The 24,423-nt window shown below is 44.2% G+C and overlaps 1 protein-coding gene across 3 annotated transcripts in view; it reads right to left on the bottom strand.

Moving 5' to 3' along the window:
- The window catches only part of HNRNPUL1 (heterogeneous nuclear ribonucleoprotein U like 1), a 28,301-nt gene extending 8,849 nt beyond the window's left edge, over positions 1-19,452 (bottom strand). Inside the window, exons 1-7 of one of the 3 annotated variants that reach the window (XM_073598666.1) lie at positions 19,248-19,452; positions 8,936-9,070; positions 4,813-4,957; positions 3,462-3,541; positions 2,022-2,161; positions 1,806-1,905; positions 15-127 (exon numbers count right to left, since the gene is read on the bottom strand). In XM_073598666.1, coding sequence (XP_073454767.1) covers positions 15-127; positions 1,806-1,905; positions 2,022-2,161; positions 3,462-3,541; positions 4,813-4,957; positions 8,936-9,070; positions 19,248-19,317 — 783 coding nt within the window. In that variant the 5' untranslated portion in view covers positions 19,318-19,452. The remainder of the gene's footprint in view (positions 1-14; positions 128-1,805; positions 1,906-2,021; positions 2,162-3,461; positions 3,542-4,812; positions 4,958-8,935; positions 9,071-19,247) is intronic. The other 2 variants (XM_073598667.1, XM_073598665.1) reach the window with 2 other exon arrangements.
- Between the last annotated feature and the right edge of the window lie 4,971 nt (positions 19,453-24,423).

Genomic DNA, 24,423 nt, shown 5'->3' with positions numbered 1-24,423 from the left:
ATGTAAACACGTACAATAAAACAGCCAATGACATCATTCTCTCCAAAGGTTTCCCCATAGTTCTCAAACTTGCTGTTCAAAGATTTCTTTGCTGTTCCCCCGTAACCATAGGAAAATGGTTCCTCTCCTGTCATATAAAAAAAAAAAAAGAAAAGAAAGTTATGAAACAAATAGAAAAATGTATATATTTAAAAATCACCAATGTAAACTGTTATACGACAGCCAATATCACAATCTAATGTTTTTCAAAATCATAGGGGTGGGTGGTAGGGAACAAGAAGCAACAACAAATGAGGTTTAATGTAGAAAAATGTAAAATAATGCATTTGGGTGGCAAAAATATGAATGCAATCTATACATTGGGGGGGGGGGGGGGACCTCTGGGGGAATCTAGGATAGAAAAGGACCTGGGGGTCCTAGTAGATGACAGGCTCAGCAATGGCATGCAATGCCAAGCTGCTGCTAACAAAGCAAACAGAATATTGCCATGCATTAAAAAAGGGATCGACTCCAGGGATAAAACGATTATTCTCCCGCTCTACAAGACTATGGTCTGGCTGCACCTAGAGTATACTGTCCAGTTCTGGGCACCAGTCCTCAGGAGGGATGTACAGGAAATGGAGCGAGTACAAAGAAGGGCAACAAAGCTAATAAAGGTTCTGGAGGATATTAGTTATGAGGAAAGGTTGCAAGCACTGAACTTATTCTCTCTGGAGAAGAGATGCTTGAGAGGGGATATGATTTCAATTTATAAATACCGTACTGGTGATCTCACAATAGGGATAAAACTTTTTTGCGGAAGGGAGTTTAACAAGACACGTGGCCACTCATTAAAATTAGAAGAAAAGAGGTTTAACCTTAAACTGCGTAGAGGGTTCTTTACTGTAAGAGCAACAAGGATGTGGAATTCCATTCCACAGGCGGTGGCCTCAGCGGGGAGCATCAATAGTTTCAAAAAACTATTAGATAAGCACCTGAACGACCTCAACATACAGGGATATACAATGTAATTCTTACATAATCACACACATAGGTTGGACTTGTGTCTTTTTTCAACCTCATCTACTATGTAACATTTAAACACAATTTATAGAGTTGTCAGTGGTTGAAATATTTATATCTAAGCCGGTTATTGTATTTACTCTCACTTGTCTGAGTGGTGGGGTAGAGTATCAAATTGAGGGCGAGGCCTCTTTAGTGCCTGCCCAGATCAGAATGCCTGAGTGAACAGAGAAACATACAAAACTAAATTAAGAAACTAGCAGCCATAAATTTTGTGAGATGGATGGATCAAGTCCTAGGCATTCTACAGTGGGTGATGAAAGTTAGAATTTATTATGCAGACAGACTTTCCAGCGTGGATCTTGTGAACTCTTGTTCTGCTGGACTGTCAACCAATTTGATAAATACAGCCAGAGGTTCCAGGGCCTGCAGATGTTTTAGCACCGCCAATTGTGATAACACATCTCTCTGATCTAAGAAAGTATTAACTTTTTTTTTTTTTTCCTGTTAGCCAGGGGGGGTGGGGGGAACATTGCCAACGCTAGTTACCTTGTTGCTGATCAACACTTCTTTTAAGTCACTAACCCAAAATTATACAGTCAGTCCATTAGCATGCACAGAATGAGAATTCAGCAATGTAGTGACCTTGTTTTTATTTGGAAGGTTTCTTTTAAAGTGGGACTATGCTCAAATATTAACACAAAGGTATTTTATAGCCAATATATACATGTCATGTACACACAATAAATATCAACTGGCACTCAAAATGTGTCTGCTGTGAAGTACAGAGAATAACGTCATACCTAACTGAGTACTGCAGGAATCCAGAGACCACCCAACACGTACTACATGGGGATCTGGCTCATTGGATGGAAGGTCCCCGACTGCAATTTCTTCCTTAACCTTTGTGGGACAGAAACGCAATGTGAAACCCAGCAGGTTTTTATGCATTCATTAAGGGAAAAAATCAATGTGGTAAATAACCTCATAGCATCCATTCAGAGCTCACAAAGCCTTACCTTCATCTCAAAGCACACCCGACCCCTGCTGACCCCATGTGTCGCCCGAGCTCCAGACCACAGGTAAGCAAACCCTTGCATGGTAAGTGGGAAACCTGTTATGCGGTCTTTGCTGAGTTTGAAGTGCAGATCACTGTTATCTGAAATAGGAATATGCTTTTTATTACTATCAACACGGAACTAAAATGTAACCCCTTCCTGTAAGGATAATCAGTACATTAATGACGAACGTGAGTCTAGCAAGGCGGCTAAAAATGTCTTCTTTGAATGATCATTATGGGCACTTTTACACTGATCTGCTGCAAAAATGTTACTGCATTTGCAGTACGGTTTTTTTAAAGGACATGTGACCCAAAACCGCATCGCAAGCACGTTTTTTGCCGTTGTTTTACAGCGTTCTCCATTGCTCTTAATAGGAAGGTGAGTTTTTGGTGCATTTTTTTTTAGTTCCCCAAACATGCTCCAAGCATATAGAAGCATACCCCCTTAGTGTGAACACATTTATTGATTTTAAAAGGAAGCATTTTTCTTGAGCTTTTTTATTTATTTTTTTTTACCCAAAAGCACTTGAAAAATTCCTCAGTGTAAAAGGGCCCTATAGGAAACGGCAGACCATGCGGCATAGGCCCATTCATTAAGAGAACAGACACTAACACACAAAACAGAAGGGCCCTGCTCTGCCCCTGCATAGAGTTAAAAGCATATCCCAAGAGGTAAAAAAAAGTTTAAATTTTCTATCTTCTAGCTCATCATGAAGGTCAATGGATTAAGAATATCTTGGAGCGACTTTAGCAGTCTGACACTGGGCCCCCAAGCTACAAGATTCACTGCTAGAGTTACCCCCTTTGGCCGGCTACAAAGTGTTCACAGTGTAGTAGTTCCGATTCTCTTTGCTTCAACAATTTTCCTGGTTGTTCTGGTGATCACTATCAATTGACAACCATCAACAGCTGTGAGTCAAAGTATTCAGCTCCCGCCACTTCCATGCCTTGAGTAGCAGCCTGGTCACATCCAGTGTACAGCACATTTTAGGCTCTGTTCACATCTCCGCGTTCCAAATTGTGGGCAGAATCGCAGCACGCCCATGTGTTCCCGATGTGCTGCGTGTCGATTTCAATAGCACCCCAAACGTGACGTGATTTTCCAGCAATTTGTCTGGTGCAATTGCGGTAAAAACTCACTAAAAGAAGTTTCTTTTGGGCGACGAGCATCCCATGATTCTATTTTCGCGATTTTACCGCAATTGACACCCCCATACGCCTAGATGTGAACGGAGCCTTGGACACATTCCTGAGAACGCTCCCATGATACCACCGCTCAGGTGTTGTTAAAGACAGATATCCACTAGGTTAGATCAATGTATTGCTCACTAAATCACATCTCACAAGGACATGAAATTTCTACAAGTGGGCTGTAAGAGATGAACACATTTTAACTCACAATTATCCAAGACAACAACGCTCTCATCAAAGGGTTCATCTTCATCATCCCCTCCACGACCTTGTGGGGACCGAGCTCTGCTGCAAAAAAAAAAAAAAAAAAAAAAACCCCATCAAAGTTTTATTTCTAACCAAGAGTACTGATAAAAATTTACCAATTCATAGGACCAATGCTGCTGGAATTTACACCACCAATACCATTATCCCAAGAAATGTGAAAGGTCACACATATACATACAAAAAAATTTATATTTTCTTATATTTATAAATACAAAATCAAGAGAAGCGGAGCTCAATAATAGAACAAATGCTCTAAGGCCCCTTTCAGCCTGTCCGTTTTTCAGGCGGATCCAATCGGGCCACCCACTGCCTTCTATGGGGAGGCAGGTGTCAGCGGATATGTGTCTGCAGACTTGCCTGCCATCCGATAAGATCCGCTCAAAACAGACGTATGGTGATACGTTTGCCATTCATCCACAGACAGCCCATTTTCATCCAATCCCCCCATAAAGACTATGACAGGTCCCTCTCAGCACAGTGAGCGGTGACAGACCTGTCAGACGCCTGCTCTGCGGAGCGATCCCCGATGAGCTAGTGGAGTCCGTCAGAACAGAGCTACCCTGCGTGAAAGGGGTCCAAGTGCAGACTTTGCAAATCAAACTGTAGCAATATTGTTTCCAGATGGCACTCCCCATGTAGCTCTGCATCCTTCCACAGATTTACTTTAGCCACTGGCCTGAGGAGAATTGGGGGTGATGGTAATAAGCGCTTGCAAGGGCAAGTGATCCTGCTCTATGCAGTAGAGTTTTTGCAAGTTCAAAGATATTACTTCAGCATGTGAATTTATTGAGTAATGCCGACCTAATGGTTATTAAAAACCTACGAGTAAAACACCAACTTATTTGGTCTTAAGGAGGCAGTTCAGAGCTGCAAAATGTGTAGACCCATGTGTTGCCATGTACTGTACATCTAACTTAATAAAAGGAATGTATAGATTGCTATAATTCTCATAAAAATCAATAGTATACAATGAATAATGTTTCTTTAAATGATATAGATGAACACAGAGTGTTTTTATTTATTAAAACGTAAGTTTTTTATGAATTGTGTTTTATATGAATGCTGCAATTAATTGTGGGTGCCAGCACAGCAATAGTATTTGGTCCAGGGTCCTAGCCTCAAGACGGATACACACACACACTAATAAAAATAATATGAAAACAAACCGTGCTTTCCTTAAAATCTTTACACATTTCTTAACAAAGTTTTTACAACAAGCTGGAGTCAGAAGTTTCAAACCAAACCAATCTGTAACTTCCTATCTAGAATGAGCAATCCCCAGTTGTACACACCTTCTGTCATCGCGGTGTTCATAGAATCCCTTTCCCTTTTCTTCAAATGGTCTTTTGCGGTTCAACAAGGACTGTGGAGGACCAGATGCATTTGGGCTCCGGTAACCAGGGTCAGGTTCCTCCTGTTTAAACTCTGTCTTTAGGCCTGAAAAATGGGGGAAAAAAAAAAGTTATATATAATATTAAATTATTTTATCCATTAATTTGTTTATAGGGAGAGCTTTAGTGTAATGAAACCAGACAAACTCATGTTAGAACTTGTCACAGTAGGAAATGTCTGAAAAACATCTCTTCTAAAAAATCTGAGACTCATCAATTCCCTAACAGAAAAACTTAACCAAATCTAGTTACAGACCTGAGCAATCAAACTGAGCTTATGATACAACAGCATAATCAAAGACATAACTAAAGTTATATTGAAATTACTAAAATGCTTAACCACATGTTGAGAAATAAAAACCGGCTTTACACGTGTTCATGGCTCCGAATAGTTTACAAGCCCATAGGAACGCTAACATTCCTGACCATCCAATGAGGTCTGCGTGCGTGATGACGTCAGTCATAGGCCCCACCCTTTGCGTTTAGTCATCACACAAGACAACCTCATCCGATGAAATGCATAGGGTGGGGGCTAGGACAGTGATGTCCTCACGCACATCATTGGATGATTTGGGACTGCTAGCTTACAAGCCCGTAGGAATGCCATTCGGAGCCACGAACACTCGACAAGCCGGTTTTGATTTATCAACTCATGAGTGCGCATTTTAATCTTCTATTATGTCTTATCTTTGAGCGATGTTGGTGACACGTTACATATTGGCTCTGAAGAAAGATGCAGATTGGTTTGAGGGAGACCTAAATCCCCTAAAGTGCTTTATGACCATCTGTAACAGAGGTCAATAAGTTCTGGTAAGGAGCTCTATTGCACTTATGGTTGAGGTGCACTGTGAATCACTTTTCAGAGTGTCTATAAGGACTTTTTACAAGGTGTCTTTTCACTTTATCTCACCCATTATTTTACATTTGTGGGCCTTCGATATTACTGTGGACTGGATTAACCCTTTTTACACATAGTACTATTTAGATGCATCTTTTGTATAGATTTTTTTGCACTTTACTGTCACATATGTTATTCATTGATTTGTAGCGCTGCACTTTTTTCTTTAATTGTTAAATTCTAGGATCTGAATTTTCAGTGCTGGCAGCTTTTCCTTTTTTTTTTTTTTTAAACCTGAAGGCAGCGTTTTCCCCTTTTATCATCCTTCAATGTGCCTGTGTTATTGGAATTAGAAGACAGCAAGGATAAGCCACGCTCAATGCTTTGAGAAAATTGCATACACATGTAGCCAATATTTCTGGATCTACTGATTGTTTTGATGTGTGACTTCTACTGAAGGTATTCTCGGTTTGTCCATTTAACCACATGCTTAAAACTGCCCAAGATCATAACGGGTTTGATTAGAGGAGCTCCCTCGGCTCAGCTAAAGCCAAATAGGAGGTGGAAGATGTTGGAAGTCTGTTTTGCGACCTCCGACAGATACCCTTACAAGCTGAAGCATTTCTCAGTACAAAGAATGCACGCCTTATGCAAGTATATATCCCTAGCTGACGTGACGAATGGCCAACCTCCTTCCATTTTGTACAAGGCTACATAAACACTGAGACCAGCACAAAAAAACACCACAGGTCCAAGGAGAAGCCTGGAGTATATTTATGTAATATTTTATGGAATCAGTAGCTAAAACATGCAGCCTTATGGCTTAACACTGAACATCTGTCAGTAGATGCAATGTCCTAGACTAGTATTTTCTGCCCATCTGTTCATCTTAAGGTCTTGCACTGACTAGCTCTGCCTCCAGGGTGTTCTGCCTGTGTAGAGTGTCAGAAATCTTCCAACTGAACCTTTGCACAATGGCCTGGAGGAACAAGTGTTATGTAGAAGGTTATCTGAGACTAAAACTGTCCAATCTCACCAATACATTCTCTGCCAATCACTGCTGCTGTCTCAAGGACTTTTAGGGCTCGTACACACCAGAATCAGTCATGTGTTTTTAAACGCAGCACAAACCCATATGTAAGAAAAAAGTCTAGTTTACATCATTCCTGTGCTTTCATGTACTAAAAAGTACAGTATGCTGCATTTTTTTTTATGCACATACTGAAACACGTTAGGGAGATTTGCCCTCTTTATTTGTCTTAGTGACTGTTATCACAAAAAAGTGAAAGAAAATTTCCAATTTTGGGTGGTCGCCAGGACAGGAATAAAGGGGGAAACTTCCAATGGGAGCATTAGTTCTGGTGGCCCTGGTGACTCCCAGATTTGTTGACGAATGCCCCAAGAAAGCAAAGAACACCAGGAAGCTCTGTTAAGCAAATAGCATCTGGCTTTCAAGTTGCTGACTTTGGCCTGTCCATCCCCCTCATCAATACTGATCTATTACTGTGAGTGCTGGCCTCACTAATCAATTGTGGTTGCGGGTCAGAGGCAATTACCATTAAAGCCGTTTGTTTTTTGCTTACCAGAGCACTTTAGTATTTGGGGCTCCCTACAAAGAAACCTGTCTATGTAATGACCCCCAAACTTAATTCATTATCAATCACTTCTGTGGGTTACTGCTTCTCAAATTAAACAAAAAAGTTCACATTTTGGAACATGTTACCCGTATTTAGGATGTAACATGTTTCAGCCCATGCCTCCTCTCCCCTAAACAAACTGTGAGGACACTGACACATTTTTATTTCATTTCACAAGCCCTGCAGGTTTGCAAAAATTTTCACCACAAATAAATGATGGCTAGGGTTTTACTTTACTTTATAAAAAGGTCCTTGGCCTTTGCCTCCAACAGATAATTAAATAGGGTTTTAAACCCTCAAGGTTTTTCAACTGAATGCATTCAGTTGAAAAACCTTTTGTAGTGCAGCAGCCCCCATTTTACTTACCTAAACCCGATCATTTCAGCGACGGGGATGGGAAGAGCAGCTCCAGCCGCTGTCTCGAGTCTTCATTGGATTAATAGCAGGAGCATTGGCGCCCACTGTCAATCAAAGCCAGCGACGCGGGACACGGGGGGCAGGGCCAAGTCCTGCTGTCTATGTCAATGGACGCAGCAGCAGGACTCGGGAGCATGCCCCCCATGGAATGCAGGTCTCCGTGGGGGCACTCAAGAAGGAGGAGCCAGGAGCGCCACTGAGGGACCACAGAAGGGGAGGATTGGGGCCCCTCTGTGCAAAACCCTTACACAGAGGAGGCAAGAATGACATATTTGTTTTTTTTTTTTTTTTAAACAAACTTTTACAACCCCTTTAAAGCGGAACTAAACTCAAAACATCTTCTTTTTGGCCCTCCCCCTTATGCCAACAAAATCTGGTATCTGGCCTAGGCTGGGCCCTGCTGCCTCCTGGGACTGCTAAGTCACAGTTATCCCCAGGAGGCAGTAGGTTACTAAGGCGTAACTTTGCAGCACATGTCCGTCAGATTATCATGGATGTGCACAAATGCGAGGATATTCACTACATGTGAGCAGATGTGCTGCCAGTCTCTTTCAGCTCCCAATGCCTGGAAGAGACCAGTAGCACATCTGTGCACATGCAGGTATTTTAAATAATTGCTGCGTAGAGGAGTTCATTCAGAAGCAGTTTCGTTCCAGGTAAAATGTGTGCCTAATCACTGTTTGTGTGTGTACTGTGTGCTGCGCTGGTTTTTATTCTCTGCTTTGCAGGGAAAGAAAATCCAGCACATCCTTGCTGACAGGACAGAGGTCTCTATTGTTTACATATGCAGAGCTCTGTCCTGTCTGTCTCCTCACTGATCAGCGGATGTCGGCAGCCATCCATTGGTCTGTACACGCTGATTGGCTTATGCTGTGTCTAATCACAGCACAGCCAGCGTGCCCCCTACCCAGAAGTGTCGGATCCCGTACCAGGTAGGTCATCAAGCACAGGAGAGCCACTTTGCCACTTTATGTGGCCAAAAACGGTTTTGCCCAGTGAATACTAGAGAAAATGCTTATATTTTTACTGCCTAAGTGACTTCACTTTATAATGAACAAGGCATCCACCAGAGGCAATTTCTACATTGAACAAAATTGTATAAAAAGGTGAATTTGCCAAAAATTACACATACTATGCATAGGAGGTCCTGGATCCAAAGGCCTCCTGTCATAGAACTGGTCTCGCTCCTGCTTAATAGGATCTAGTCTGCTGTGAGGTGGAAACCCTCCTCCTGGAGGGCCATAATTGTCTGGTCCATGTCCGAAATCTGAAAAAGGAAATAATTACTTTTAATTCCATTTTACATCACACAAATGCTTCTCTTATACCACAAACCTCCCTCTCAAAAGACAGCTTCCCTCCATTATATATGTGACTTTGTTCTTCTCACCAACATTTCCAGAATGAACTTCCAGCTGTACATAGATTTCACAGAGTACTATACACAATGTGCAAGGATAACAAAAACATTTTTAAACAAACAATACAGTAATCCACTGGCAGAAAGTGCATGTTGGCATGTGTGGAACATGCTCAAAAGGAGAAGGCTGGTTTCCCCTTGCGGTTAAATATACAGTAGGGTGGTACTCAAAGCAGAACGAAAGGCAAATATGATCCCTGTAATTTTTTTTTTTTTGCCAACTGTGTCCTATTTGGGAGATTTCCGTTTACTTTCCGTCCCATAACAAAAAAAAAAAAAAGGAAATCCCTTTAAAGTGAGGGAATCCCTGGAAAAAAGGTTCGGGGTGGCTGCAGTCCCAGTTTTAAAAGGGTCCGGTTCAGGTGTAAATTCAGGCATAAATTCAGACCCGATTCACACCTGTAGAGGTGAACAGGAACGCACCAGACCCCATGCTGGGAACCCCGGCTGCACATATGTGAACCCAGGCTAATACTTTTTTGGTGACAAACCAAAATCTGGGATTGTCTTTCACACTTGGTGAGAACGGTAAACAGAACAAATAGTGTGGGCAAATCTCCTTAAAGTGGAAGTCCACCCTAACACTTAAATTCTCACCCTGCAATCATTAATGTGATCAGTAAGTTCAGCCTTATGCCACAAAATGAAAAAAAAAAAAAAATCTGTTTTTCTACGTTTATTTTGTAGTATCCAGTGCTGTCACATGACTTCAATTCTACTTCCTTCTAGACTAAAATCAGCCAGTGGGTGTGGTTCCTTAAAGCTAGTGACATAACTTCCTGGGAGGGACACTGTTCCTGTGTAGCCAGTCTGTGTATACAGGATGGGAGGAGCTGATCATAGGTTCCTGCCCAGTGTTCTCTCATCAATAAAGATGCATTGTGCATCCTAATTCATCAGAAAAATAAAAAGCCCAGTACATACAGGACAGGGTGCAGTGCACATATACAGAATAACTGTGCACAGGAGAAGGGAGCTGGACATGGGGGAAGAGACTATCAGTGTAGCAGAAAGTGCTCTGGGGTCTCAGCTCACAGTCTACAATAATCATAGTACAGGCAACCACACTAATGCCCCGTACACACAATCCGAAAATCGGACGACAGATTGTCCGACTTTTTTCGCTTACTAGTTGCAAGTAGAAATTGAATAGGTTACTAGAGTCCCGAAAATTCTCGTACGACAGGAAAAGAAAAATCGTAAGTGATGTCATGTGTTGTAGTGTATTTTCGGACAACTGTACTAACTAAACGAAAATCGTACGATTTGGTATCACACGAGGAAAATTTTTGTGCTTGTCCGATCGAATAATAGAATTGGATGAACTGTCGTGATTGGCTCTCGAAAGACCTGTACTAACGATCAGATTATCGTACGACTGCGTCAAAATTTTTATTTTTCATCCGATTTTCGGATTGTGTGTATAGGCATTAAGGCTCAGTTACCACTAGTGCGTCTTGTCATGCGACTTTGGGCACAAAATGACATGACAAGTCACAGCCCATTTATTTCAATGGCACCCGTTCCCATCTATGCGACTTTGAAAAGGTACATGCAATGCTTTGATGGCACTGATCCAGAGAGTGTAAAGTTGGATCAAAGCTGCACTCAAAGTTGCATCAAAGTCACACTCTAGCCTTAGGCTTTTCACTAGTGCGACTCCAAAGCTGTGCGATTTAGAGTGCAACTTTAATCCAACTTTACACTCTTGTTCAAAGTCGCATCAAAGTAGTGCAGGCCCTTGTGCAGATGGGAACTTTGCCATTGAAATCAATGGGCTATGACTTGTCATGCGACTTTATGTGCCCAAAGTCGCATGACAAGTTGCACTAGTAGAAACGGAGCCTTAAACTCATTACTCACATGTAGCTCCCTCAGCTGGGCATGTGCCACACCATGCACACAGTGCCATGCAGAAACAACCACATGGTTCTACACTGTAGAAAATCTGCAGCATGTTGCATTGTAATGCAACATAACATACTTCCAAAGCCCTGAAAAACAGGAAGAAGCTGATTGTCCGGCTTTGATTGATTAGACTTTCTGAGCTTAGCAATCAGCTATACAGAAAATTAATAATGTCAAAGATAAAGATATTTTAATAGAAAAAAAAATCATTTTTGACTGGACTTCAACTTTAAGGCTTCCTTCAAACCGTGGAGGTGTGAGACAAACTCATGCAGTTTCCACACATCACATTTAGGGCAGCCGATTAATTTCAATGGGCTGCCCTACATGTGAGAAACACACAAAAAAAACGTGTATACACAAATCTATTGCATTGCAGGACTAGGCGGTTTTTCATGCACAATACAAAGATGGGGGTAAAAATGAATGGCATCATTGTGCACCTGTAAAAGAGGAGCATGTTTTGTGCACCTTTCTGTAGCGTAACAAGTGTAAACGAAGTCTAACAGGGGCACAGACAGCAATAAAAAAAACAAAAAAAAAAAACAACATGACAGGTGTTCTAATCCCTCTCCATCATATTAAAAGGAAAAAAAAAAAACGAAATAAAAACGCAGCCCCCCAATGCACACATTTAGTGGCGGTTAATGCACCTACCTCACAGCACATCACAAAGTACATATTAGGTTGTAGAGCGATTTGTTGCTGAAAATGCTGCCAATGGTGCTTTTCATGCATTGAGGTTCACCGCCAGCTCATTCACAATAAATGGGATGCATTTATTAACCACTTGCCGACCGCCACACGCCGATATAGTTCAGCAGAATGGCACAAGTGGGCAAATGGGCGTACCTGTATGCTCCCCCCCCCCGTGCCTGCGGCAGTTGGATTCGCTAGAGGACTAATCAGTCCTCAGGTCCTGGTCAATGATTTATAGCCTGGACACAGACAGGAGGAAGTGATGTCATTTCTCCTTATGGAGTCTTTTCGATTCCAGTGAGAAGAGAGAGGACGTCTTACCGTGAGTTGCACAACACTACACTAACAGCAATACACACACAAGTAGACTTGTCATCGATCCCTGCGAATGCTAACAGTTTTTTTGGTAGCGTTTTAATCATTCGCTGACAGTCAGGAGCTCTTTTTGCTGTGAGTCTCACTAATGTACCAGTAAACCAAAATGTCAAATCGAAGGTACACTATTGAAGAGGCCTATGTGTTTCTGAGCATGACAGATAGTGAAGAGGAAGTCACTCGTCTGTCAGATTTAGGCTCAGAATACGATCCTGTAGACAGCAGCGGCAACCTGACAGATAGCTCTGATGACGGAGTTGTGGAGCAGCAAGCCAGTACTAATGCCGATCATCCTTCTGTGAACTGTCAAGCACCAGCGGCCTAGTACATCCTGGTCATAGTCAATGCAGCACTGCAGTAACACTTGGTGACGTGGCGAGTCCCATAAGTGCAGTTCAAGCTGGTGAGGTGACTAGCACTAGTGTCCCGCAGCCACCAAGAAGACAAACACAGGCCATGGGGCCCATAGTGCCCTTCCTGCTGCATTTGCCAATCCGAATTGGGAACCCACCACTTCTACAGCGCCCGTACTTCCCCCATTCAGTGGCCAACCCGTAATGCAGGTGGAAACAGTTGATTTTACGTCACTTGATTTTTATTCACTGTTTTTCACGGAAGATCTCTATAGATCTATTGTGGACCAAAGCAATTTGTATGCTGGTCAATTCATCGTCTCTAATCCCCATTTGACCCTTGCCAGAGAATGGAAACCTATTACAGGTTCCAAATTTAAGACCTTTCTGGGCCTATCTCCCCCCCTTATGGGCATAACTAAAAAGGAGTGAGTTGCGGTCATATTGGTCCACTGAAAAAAAGTCCCAAAAAGTCTCACACATGTGGTTTCCCCATACTCAGGAGGAGTAGCAGAATGTATTTTCAGGTGTAATTTCACATATGCCCATGGCATATTAGAGCAAAAGATTATTTAGTGACAACTTTGTGCAAAAATAAAACATTTGTAATTTTCCCACAACTTGTGGCAAAATATAAAAATATTTAATGGACTCAACATGCCTCTCATCAAATAGCTTGGGGTGTCTACTTTCCAAAATGGGGTCAATTGGGGGGGGGGTGTTGTGCTATCTTGGCATTTTATGGCCTGCAAAATTGTATAGGTAGTGAGTGAAATCAGACATTTTACTCCTAGCAGTGTGTCATCAGGAGGCAGCTGCCTGAACTCAGAATACACAGCCACCTCCTGATGATGAAAAAAAATAGATAGAAAAAAATGGCAGCCCAGGACCCGTAAAGTAGATTTTAGCAGAACGCTGAATCAGCTGGGTAAATGAGTATCTGAATCGAAGGACAAATCAGGTAACTATAAAAAAAAAAAAAAAAAAATTATGTATAAAAAAAATGGGGAGGAGGGTAAAGCACCCAATACGAAAGAGAAACCATGTGACAAACTGATCATTAATTATAATCGTAGGTGAAAACAATCTAGCCATATACATATACAATCTGACAGTACTGTCGCCTTTAAATTTAAACAATAACTATGTAGTACAACTGCTTGCCTGATTGGATAAGACATTATCGATTCCTTAAAGCGGAGTTCCACCCAAAAGTAGAACTTCCACTTTAAGGCCTCCTCCCCGACTCCAGTTTGAAACTGAGCATTTGGGGAGGAGGGGGAGAACAGGTACCTACTCCCACTTCAGTTCCAGTCGCCTTAGGCAATTGGAGGCGGAAGTTCTCCCTCCCAAAGTCTTCTGAGCCACGACAGGTCCTAGTAAGATTCGGGACCAGTCACACTGAGCATGCGCAGTGGGCACCCTGTTACAGCCGGGTGCCCATAGTAAAGATGCCAATGCCAGCGCCAGCGAGGGAGGGAGGACACCGGGAAAACACAGCACGGGTGAGTGCACCGCTGGATCGTGGGACAGGTCAGTGGGTGTTTATTAAAAGACAGCAGCTACACTTTTTGTAGCTGCTGACTTTTAACAAAAACATGATTGGAACCTTGCTTTAAAGCGGAGTTCCACCCAAAAGTGGACCCTCCGCTTTAAGCACTCCTCGCCCCCTGACGTGCCACTTTTGGCATGTCATTTTGGGGGGGGAGGGGGTACTTAGTTTAGAGTGGGACTTCCTATCTCACTTCCTCCTTCCTGCTTTTGGCCGCATAGGCGACTCCTCCTGTCCCCCTAGGCGGCCCCTCCCTCTCTGCAATCTTCTGGGACACGTGACAGGTCCCAGAAGATTGCCTGGCCACTAGCAGAGCACAGCGCGACTCGCACATGTGCAGTGCGCATCCGGCTGTGAAGCAAAAGCTGTCACGGCTGGGTGCCCACAGTGGCTATCACGGGGCCAGCGGAGAGGAGCGAGGCTCCAGTTGGCCGCATCGCTGGACAGGTGAGTGTCTGATTATTAAAAGTCAGCAACTACACTTTTTGTAGCTGCTGACTTAACAAAAAAACGTGTGGAACTCCGCTTTAGGAAGCTCATTAAACTACACAGTTTTGGTAAATTTTAAATAAAAAGTACAGAAATCGTACAGTTAGATTGGAACGCTCATATACCTCCTCTGTGTCGCTACAAAGGTTCACCAGTTATACTTTCTATAAAATCAGTAACCAAATCAAACCTGCATACATGTCATGTCTATGACCAGCTTAAGGCCGGGTTCACACAATATGCTGAGCGGCTGACTGCACAGGGTGCAGTGCTTCCCTGTTCTCTGTTTCAGGGGCAAATCAGGTCTGAATTTGTGCCTGAATTCGGACCTGAAACAGAACCAAAAGACGCACAGGACCCTTCTGCAGTGCGCTCCGCGGCCCCCCCAGAGGTATGTGAACCCACTCCATTGAGGGCCAATCTCCTGTCATGCGAATTGGATGTGAGGAAACTGGCATCCAATTCACATAAGTGTGAACCCAGCCTTAGAGCCAATCACAGTGAGCAACCCCCCCCCCCCCCCAAAACCTGATTTACATCAAGGCAGACCATGCAGTCCACAACCAAGGCCTCATTCACACTGGCAATGATGTACTTATGTTTATAAGACTTTTCTAGAAGCATATATGTGCAATGGAATGATTCTAAATGGTATATTTCACCCTAAGGGATGCATTTATAAAGATTCACTTGATGATTGGCACACACATTCACCCCACTGTCATAAACTCAGACCGTATTTTACTTAAAGCGGACTTCAGCCTCCTGAGGACGATCCCACCTCTCCTCTGCAGGTATAGGGCATTTCATTTTTATTTAAAGTCCGCCCCTCTTCCCCATGCATGTCAATTGCCTTAGGCAAATGACGCGCACACTGCTGCTGTGCCTCCCTGGATATATAAGCCACATACACCAGTAGGCATAGCCTTTCATTCAAGAACAGGAGGAGGTGGCCGACCTATCAGCATGTCATCAAGAGGCCCGCTAAACCGGGAAGAGATGGCAGGCCTCTCGATGACATCAGAGAGATCATGGCGGCGTGGGAAGGAGCTGTGGCCAGGCATGAGATGGTCTCAGCGGGACAACACTGGATGGGTAACTGAAATGGTCAGATAGCACCATCAGGTAAGTGGGGTCAAAAGTAAAGAAATAAAAATGGGGAGGTCGACCAGAGTTCCTCTTTAAAGCAGTATTAAACCCAAAAAGTATTGGGACGCCTGTCTTTACACGCACATGAACTTTAATGACATCCCAATCTTAGTCCGTAGGGTTCAATATGGAGTTGGCCCACCCTTTGCAGCTTCAACTCTTCTGGGGAGGCTGTCCACAAAGGTTTAGGAGTGTGTATATGGGAATGCTTGACCATTCTTCCAGAAGAGCATTTGTGAGATCAGGAACTGATGTGGATGAGAAGGCCTGACTCGCAGTCTCCACTTTAATTCATCCCAAAGGTGTTCCATGGGGTTAAGGTCAGGACTCTGTACAGGCCAGTCAAGTTCCTCCACCCCAAACTCACTCATTTATGTCTTAAGGAGTTCCCTTCACTGGAACTAAGGGGGCCAAGCCCAACCCCTGAAAAAAAAAAACCCACACCATAATCCCTCCTCCACAAAATTATTTGGACCAGTGAACAAAGCAAGGTCCATAAAGACATGGATGAGCGAGTTTGGGGCGGAGGAACTTTACTGGCCTGCACAGAATCCTGACCTCAACCCAACAGAGAACACCTTTGGGACAAATTAGAGCAGAGACTGTGAGCCAGGCCTTCTTGTCCAACATCCCAATTGTGTTTCTGCAAGAATGGTCAAACATTCCCATAGACACACTCCTAAACCTCGTGGACAGCCTTCCCAGAAGAGTTGAAGCTGCAAAGGGTGGGCCAACTCAATATTGAACTCTACGGACTAAGACTGGGATGCCATTACAGTTCATGTTTGTGTAAGGCTACTTTCACACCAGGTCGGGTGCCTTAGTGGTAAAGCGCAGTTTTAGTGGCGCGCTTTTAACCCCCATTAGCGGCCGAGGAAATGGTAAAAAAGCACAGAAAAGCATCGCTTCGGCAGCGTTGCCCCCATCACCACCAAAAGATGGTGCTTGCAGGACTTTTTTTTTCCCATCCTGCAAGCGCACCGCCCCAGTGTGAAAGCACTTGGCCTTTCACACTGGGGCAGCAGAAGAGGCAGTGTACAGGTGCTATTTTTAGCACAAAAACGCCTGTGTTCCGGGTTGGAGCCGAGACTTCCGGTCTCATTCCCGGAACACAGAGTCAATCTGATTGGCGTTTAGAGCAAGCAATGTATTCTATCAATGAATACAAAGCTTCCTCTGATTGGCTGAGTCAGAGAGGTGGGCTAATGATGTCACAACCTCAGCCAATCAGAGGAAGCTTTGCATTCATGGACAAAATACATTGCTTGCTCTAAACGCCAATCAGATAGACTCTAGAGCAGTGATGGTGAACCTTGGCACCCCAGATGTTTTGGAACTACATTGCCCATGATGCTCATGCACTCTGCAGCGTGGCTGAGCATCATGGGAAATATAGTTCCAAAACATCTGGGGTGCCAAGGTTCACCATCACTGCTCTAGCGTGTTTCCGCTATGAGACAAAGTCACGGCTCAAACCCAGAAAACAGTGCGGCATGCTGTATGGAGCCTCAGCTACATACAGTTTATACCACACATCCAGCGGCCTCACAGGTTAGTGAGGGACATAGTTTGGGCCAGCTTGGTGTGGAAAGTGTGTGGAAAGATGGAGTTCAGCTTTAAAGCATAACTTCTCCTTTTGGGTGGAGCTCCGCATTCAATAATACTCCATATTCCCATCGCACATGTTCCTGGATGAAGCGCTAAAAGATCTGGGTGCTGCAGCAACCACCAGCTGGAAACTGGTTCAGAAAGTCACAATGAGGATATCTGCCAGCACACCACGGATCGACAAGTAGCTTCCAAACATATATGTATATATTTTTTTTTACAAAGAATGATCACCTCACAGAGGGGGTAGTGCAATGTTGCGGAGTCACCCAGGACTAAGGATGAGCTCTGGTGTGTTCACACACTCCACGTGCAGAGCCCGCCAGGAAATCGGCACTGCACAGCGCTAATCACAAGCAGTGAGACATTTCCCTATGTGCGGCTGCAGAGATCGGGAAATGTCTGACTGCCTGTGATTAGCGCAGCGCATTGCCGCATTCCAGGCGGGCTCTGCACGTGCAGCATACGAACACGCCGGAGCTCATCCTTACTCACGTGTCACAAGCCTGATGAAGGGGTCCTGCGTGACTCCGAAACGTTGCACTGCCTGCTCTGTGATCATCCTTTATAAAAAAAATAAATAAATGTTTGGACGCTACTTGTCGATCCGGGTGTGCCGGTGTTCTGCCGAGAAAGTTCCGCTCGGCGGATTAGTTCCCCCCTCTACTGCGCATGCGCAGTAGAGTCCGGCGGAAATAGCCGAAGCGGAACAGCTGAAAATCAGCTGTACACGGCGCCTGTAAGAGGGCCCCTCGCGGGCTCGCTTCGCTCTCCACGCTTCGGGCACGGCCTCGCTGCGCTCGGCACTTTTAGATTCCCCCTCTAGGTCCACTTGGATAGTGGGGAAGGAACCTGGACCCAGAGCGCAGGCGCCGTGTACAGCTGATTGAAGCGTTTGAGCTTCGGCTATCTCCGGCGGCCGAGAGTAGTACGTACTGCGCAGGCGCTGCGCCTGCGCAGTACAGGGGGGGAACCTATCCGCCGAAGGAACTTATTCGGCAAGACACCGGCAAATGTCCTCATTGTGAGTTCCGCATTCAGTCCCCCCGGTGTTGCCATTCTTGCACATGCCCAGATGTATCCATGGGCTCGGCCTGGCCTATAAGATTCTAAAAGGCACATCTACACATAGACAGGGAAGGTTTCGGACCTCCCTAGTAGTAGTCTTTGTGCATGCAAACCCCACACATGTGTGCAGATGGCCGGGGAACCCGGGGTGAAGGGTGCTGATGTAGTGCAGGGCTCTCTCGTGATGCAGATCTACACATGGGGGGGGGGGGGGATCCTTGCCTAGGCCACATCATCATTATTATTATACAGGATTTATATCGCACCAACAGTTTGCGCTTTACAACATGAGGGCAAACAGTACAATTACAATACAGGAAGAATCAGAGGGCCCCGCTCGTTAGAGCTTACAATCTAGGAGTCTACAGTAGTGCACAAATAAAGCAATTACAAAAAAAAATAAAATAAATAAAACTTAGAATGAGGGGAGGGGGCGGACCAACATGCCCTGTAAGGTGAAGGCCCCCTTTAAACACAGTAACCCATAGCAACCATCAGCTAGACCAGTAAATGCAGACGTGGCCTGGTTGCTATGGGTAACGCACACAATAAGCACTCTATGTGGAATATTCTGGAAATATGCGGCTTGTTTTATCTTATGCGTGACAGAAATCCCCCCACAATAAACATTCATCCACTCCAGGGCCCCTCGGACTCCTTACTGGATGATAGGGAGTCCTACTAATCCACAGCAAGGCCTAGTCACCGCATCTGAGCCCTCGGGTGTCCCCTCATTGTCTATGGGGGCCCAGTCAGTGTGACCAGCCCTGCCATTGTTCCTCTGCCCCCTCAGCCTTAGCTTTGCGTCCCCCTCCTCACTTACATCGGTCATCCCTGCGGAAATCCCTAGGAGGTCCCGGTGGGTATCCGCCTCGATGGTAATGATCCCCCATCCTCTCTTCGCAGCTCACGACTCGCAGCGCGGGTATCACAAGCGGGCGGACAAAATGGCGGCGCTGGACTAGCCCCCTCAGCGACGACCTGTGCAAAGGAAGGCCTCTGGTGACAGCATACGGCACGACCGCGCTTCCGACCAATAGGGTTCCGCTCTCTTAGTCAGCGCCGTTCCGCATTGGCTATCAGTCTATGGGCGGAGACCGGACTCGCCAATGGAACAGGCGGACACCCGTCTCCCTTGGCAACAGTGGGCGTGAATGGGTTAAAAGGGCGGCCATGTTAGTGCACCCGAGGGCCTGCGTGTCTTAGTGGAGGCGCGCATTGGAGAGGTTTAGGGCGCCATCTTGCTCCTCGCATTGTATTACGCCTCATGAGTCTCTTGAGACGTTGTTGTTATATGTAAATAAAAGAATTCGAAGTTGGAGTGTGCAAAAAGCTTCTAATATTAACATGCCATGGCTTTATATGAGGTTGTTCACCTTCTTGGTGGAGTTTATTGCATTCTCTTTCAAGCTCAGCATGGAAACCATGACAGGATGGCGCTTAGATCCCTTTCACAATGGGGCCGCGGCCCCATTAGTGCTAAAGCGCTGCTCGTTTTAGTGGTGCTTTAGCGCTGTTTAGGCAGCGCTTTTCAGCCGCTAGTGGGGCGCTTTTAACCCCAAAAAAGGGGTTAAAAAAACGCTCATGTTGGGGCATTCCGAAACGCTTTTCGGGCATTCGTAAGCGCTTCCCATTCATTCCAATGGCCAGGGCATTGTGGGGGTGCTGTATACAGCGCTCCCAAACTGCCCCAAAGATGCTGCTTGCAGGAATTTTCCTAAGGTTAAGCTAGCACACCGCCCCAGTGTGAAAATTCACGCTAAAATGAATGGGAGGCAGTTTTCAGGCACTTTACAGGTGCTATTTCTAGAGCTAAAACACCCCTTTCACACTCACAGCGCGTTTGCAGTAAAGCGCTGCTAGTTTTAGTGCCGCCTTACCAACGTTTTAGCGAAGCTTTTCGGCCACTAGCGGGGCGCTTTTAACCCCCCACTAGCGGCCGAACAAAGGGTTAAAAGTGCCCATGTTGCAGTGCTGCTGAAGCGTTTTTCAGGCGCTTCAACGGCACTGCCCATTCATTTCAATGGGCAGGACATTTTGGAAGTGGAGCATACACCACTCCCAAACCACCCCAAAGATCCTGCTTGTAGGAATTCTTTTCCCGTCTTGCAAGCGCACCGCCCCAGTGTGAAAGCACTCAGGCTTTCACACTGGGGAGGCATGAGAGGCGTTTTTCAGGTGCTATTTTTATCGCAAAAATGCCTGAAAAACGCCTTCAGTGTGAAAGGGTCTTATGGTTCATGCACACCAATCACATAGGCAAGGCATTGTACCTTATGTCCTATTGCTTCAATTTGCACCATCATGCTGAAAAAAAGTAGGACGTGTTGCGTTTCTGCGCAGTTTGTTCCAGTACACATTGCAGCACAAGGCCGCATGAAGCATTACATAAAGTTCAACGCTGCATAAAATTTTTCTTTTTTTTTTTTAACCACTTGCTATCCAAGGCAATTCAGACACTTCTCTCCTACATGTAAAAATCATTTTTTTTTTTTTGCTAGAAAATTACTCAGAACCCTGAAACATTATATATATTTTTTTAGCAGAGACCCTAGGAATACAATGGTGGTTGTTGCAATTTTTTATGTCACACAGTATTTGCGCAGCAATTTTTCAAATGTGATTTGGGAAAAAACACTTTAACCTCCCTGGTGGTTTTCCCGAGTGGGTAAAATTTCAGTATCATTAGCGGTAACCCTGAGCATTGCAGGATCCTGGTGCGGTATACTTACCTTGTCCCCAGGATCCTGCGATGTACCCCCCCGCTGTGTCCGTGGGCTCTGTCCTCTGTCCAAAGCACCTGTATGCCGGGCTCCGTTCCCTATGGGCGTTGTGCACGGCGTGGAGCACGACGGCAAATTCAAAAAATTGAAAAATCAAAATACAGTACATACAGTACAGTGTAATCTTGCAGATGACATTACTATATGAAATTATTTCACATCCCTTTTGTCCCTAGTGCTTTGTCGAATGCCCCGGCATGCAGTTTTATATGATATATACTGTTCTTTCTGCCTGGAAACTGGAGATTGTCCATAGCAACCAAAAAGTGTCCCTCTACATCAAAAGTGGTTTTAGACCAGCTAGAATACAGCGATAGTAAATTAGAACACTTGCAGAATTGAGCGATAGTGAATCGTGGGGAAATTTATTTTATTATTATTATTATATTATTCTTTTTTATAATTATTTATATTTATTTATTATATTATAATTTATGATTTTATGTTTCAAACTGTATCATACCTGGGATATCTACTAGACTCTTGTTTGGACAGATTTAAGTGTGTTATTGCTAAGAATTACAGGCCTACAATATAAAACGCCAAATTTCTATGCAAAATAATTGTACCGCTTTGAGAAGCAAAAATCTGACATAATCATGCCGCCAGGGAGGCTACTGAATTAAAAAAAAAAAAAAAACACAATATTTACCCCAATTGTTTTGTATAATGTGAAAGATGATGTTACGCCGAGTAAATAGATACCTAACATGTCACACTTTAAAATTGTGAATACCCATTGTAAACACCCATAGAATGGCGCCAAACTTCGGTATTTAACCACTTCCATACCGCGCGAATTCCAGCGCTCCATTCCGAAAAAGACCGAGCTGAGTATACTGTGTACTCGGCTCGGCTCCGCTCGCAGTCCCGCCCAGCTCCTTTGATGGACATAACACTCCGTCCAATGGCAGGACTGGGCGGGACTGCGAGCGGAGCCGAGATGAGTACACAGTATACTCAGCTCAGTCTTTTTCGGAAGCGCTCGCTTCTCAACCTCAGCAGGGAGGCGGGGCGGCGTGACGAGCCGAGTACACAGGCTCTGTCTATCGGCGGCAGATTTAAATGGCGCAAACGGTGCAAGGCTGCACTGGGCAAGGCTGCATTGGTCAAGGCTGCACTGGGCAAGGCTGCCTTGGGCAAGGCTGCACTGGGCAAGGCTGCATTGGGCAAGGCTGCACTGGGCAAGGCTGCACTGGGCAAGACTGCACTGGACAAGGCTGCATTGGGCAAGGCTGCACTGGGCAAGGCTGCATATGACTAAGGGCAAGGCTGCTTATGACAATGGGCAAGGCTGAAAATGGCACTGGGCAAGCTGCAAATGGACACTGATCATTCTGCAATGATGGACAAGGCTACAGATGAACACTGATGAGGCTGCATTGATGGGCATTTAAATGTAAGTTTTTTTTCCTTAAACTTCCCTCCTAAAAGTTTTTTTCCTTAAAATGCCCTCCTAAACTTGGGGTGCGTGTTATACGCCGGCGCGTGTTATACGCCGATAAATACGGTATATATATATATATATATATATATATATATATATATATATATATATATATATATATATAGTATCTCACAAAAGTGAGTACACCCCTCACATTTTTCTAAATATTTTATTATATCTTTTCTTTTTTTAAATCAGATTTTTTTTATTTATTTATAAAACACAGGAAGATAAAAACCTCTTCCTTAACCACTTGAGCCCCGGACCATTATGCTGCCTAAGGACCAGAGGTCTTTTTCCAATTTGGCACTGCGTCGCTTTAACTTTTAATTGCGCGATCATGCAATGCTGTACCCAAACGAAATTTGCGTCCTTTTCTTCCCACAAATAGAGCTTTCTTTTGATGGTATTTGATCACCTCTGCAGTTTTTATTTTTTGCGCTACAAACGGAAAAAGACCGAAAATTTTGAAAAAAAATGATATTTTCTACTTTTTGTTATAAAAAAAATCCAATAAACTCAATTTTAGTCATACATTTAGGCCAAAATGTATTCGGCCACATGTCTTTGGTAAAAAAAATGTCAATAAGCGTATATTTATTGGTTTGCGCAAAAGTTATAGCGTCTACAAACTAGGGTACATTTTCTGGAATTTACACAGCTTTTAGTTTATGACTGCCTATGTCATTTCTTGAGGTGCTAAAATGGCAGGGCAGTACAAAACCCCCACAAATGACCCCATTTTGGAAAGTAGACACCCCAAGGAAATTGCTGATAGGCATGTTGAACCCATTGAATATTTATTTTTTTTGTCCCAAGTGATTGAATAATGACAAAAAAAAAAAAAAAAAAAAATATTTACAAAAAGTTGTCACTAAATGATATATTGCTCACACAGGCCATGGGCCTATGTGGAATTGCACCCCAAAATACATTCAGCTGCTTCTCCTGAGTACGGGGATACCACATGTGTGGGACTTTTTGGGAGCCTAGGCGCGTACGGGACCCCGAAAACCAATCACCGCCTTCAGGATTTCTAAGGGTGTAAATTTTTGATTTCACTCTTCACTGCCTATCACAGTTTCGGAGGCCATAAAATGCCCAGGTGGCACAAACCCCCCCCAAATGACCCCATTTTGGAAAGTAGACACCCCAAGCTATTTGCTGAGAGGCATATTGAGTCCATGGAATATTTTATATTTTGACACAAGTTGTGGGAATGTGACACTTTTTTTTTTTTTTTGCACAAAGTTGTCACTAAATGATATATTGCTCACACAGGCCATGGGCATATGTGGAATTGCACCCCAAAATACATTTAGCTGCTTCTCCTGAGTATGGGGATACCACATGTGTGGGACTTTTTGGGAGCCTAGCCGCGTACGGGGCCCCGAAAACCAATCACCGCCTTCAGGATTTCTAAGGGCGTGAATTTTTGATTTTACTCTTCACTGCCTATCACCGTTTCGGAGGCCATGGAATGCCCAGGTGGCACAAAACCCCCCCAAATGACCCCATTTTGGAAAGTAGACACCCCAAGCTATTTGCTGAGAGGCATGGTGAGTATTTTGCAGCTCTCATTTGTTTTTGAAAATGAAGAAAGACAAGAAAAAACATTTTTTTTTTTTCTTTTTTCAAATTTCAAAACTTTGTGACAAAAAGTGACGTCTGCAAAATACTCACTATACCTCTCTATCTTGCAACGGGGGCAAAAAGGGTCATCTCTTCTATGCCATTTATGTAATTTATATGGGGTACGGTAAGTTCGG

Source organism: Aquarana catesbeiana, linkage group LG09 (genome assembly GCF_042186555.1).
Source record: "Aquarana catesbeiana isolate 2022-GZ linkage group LG09, ASM4218655v1, whole genome shotgun sequence".
In the NCBI taxonomy this organism is placed as follows: domain Eukaryota; kingdom Metazoa; phylum Chordata; class Amphibia; order Anura; family Ranidae; genus Aquarana; species Aquarana catesbeiana.
Note: the sequence above shows the minus strand (reverse complement) of the source record. Positions and strands in the feature narration are given on the sequence as shown.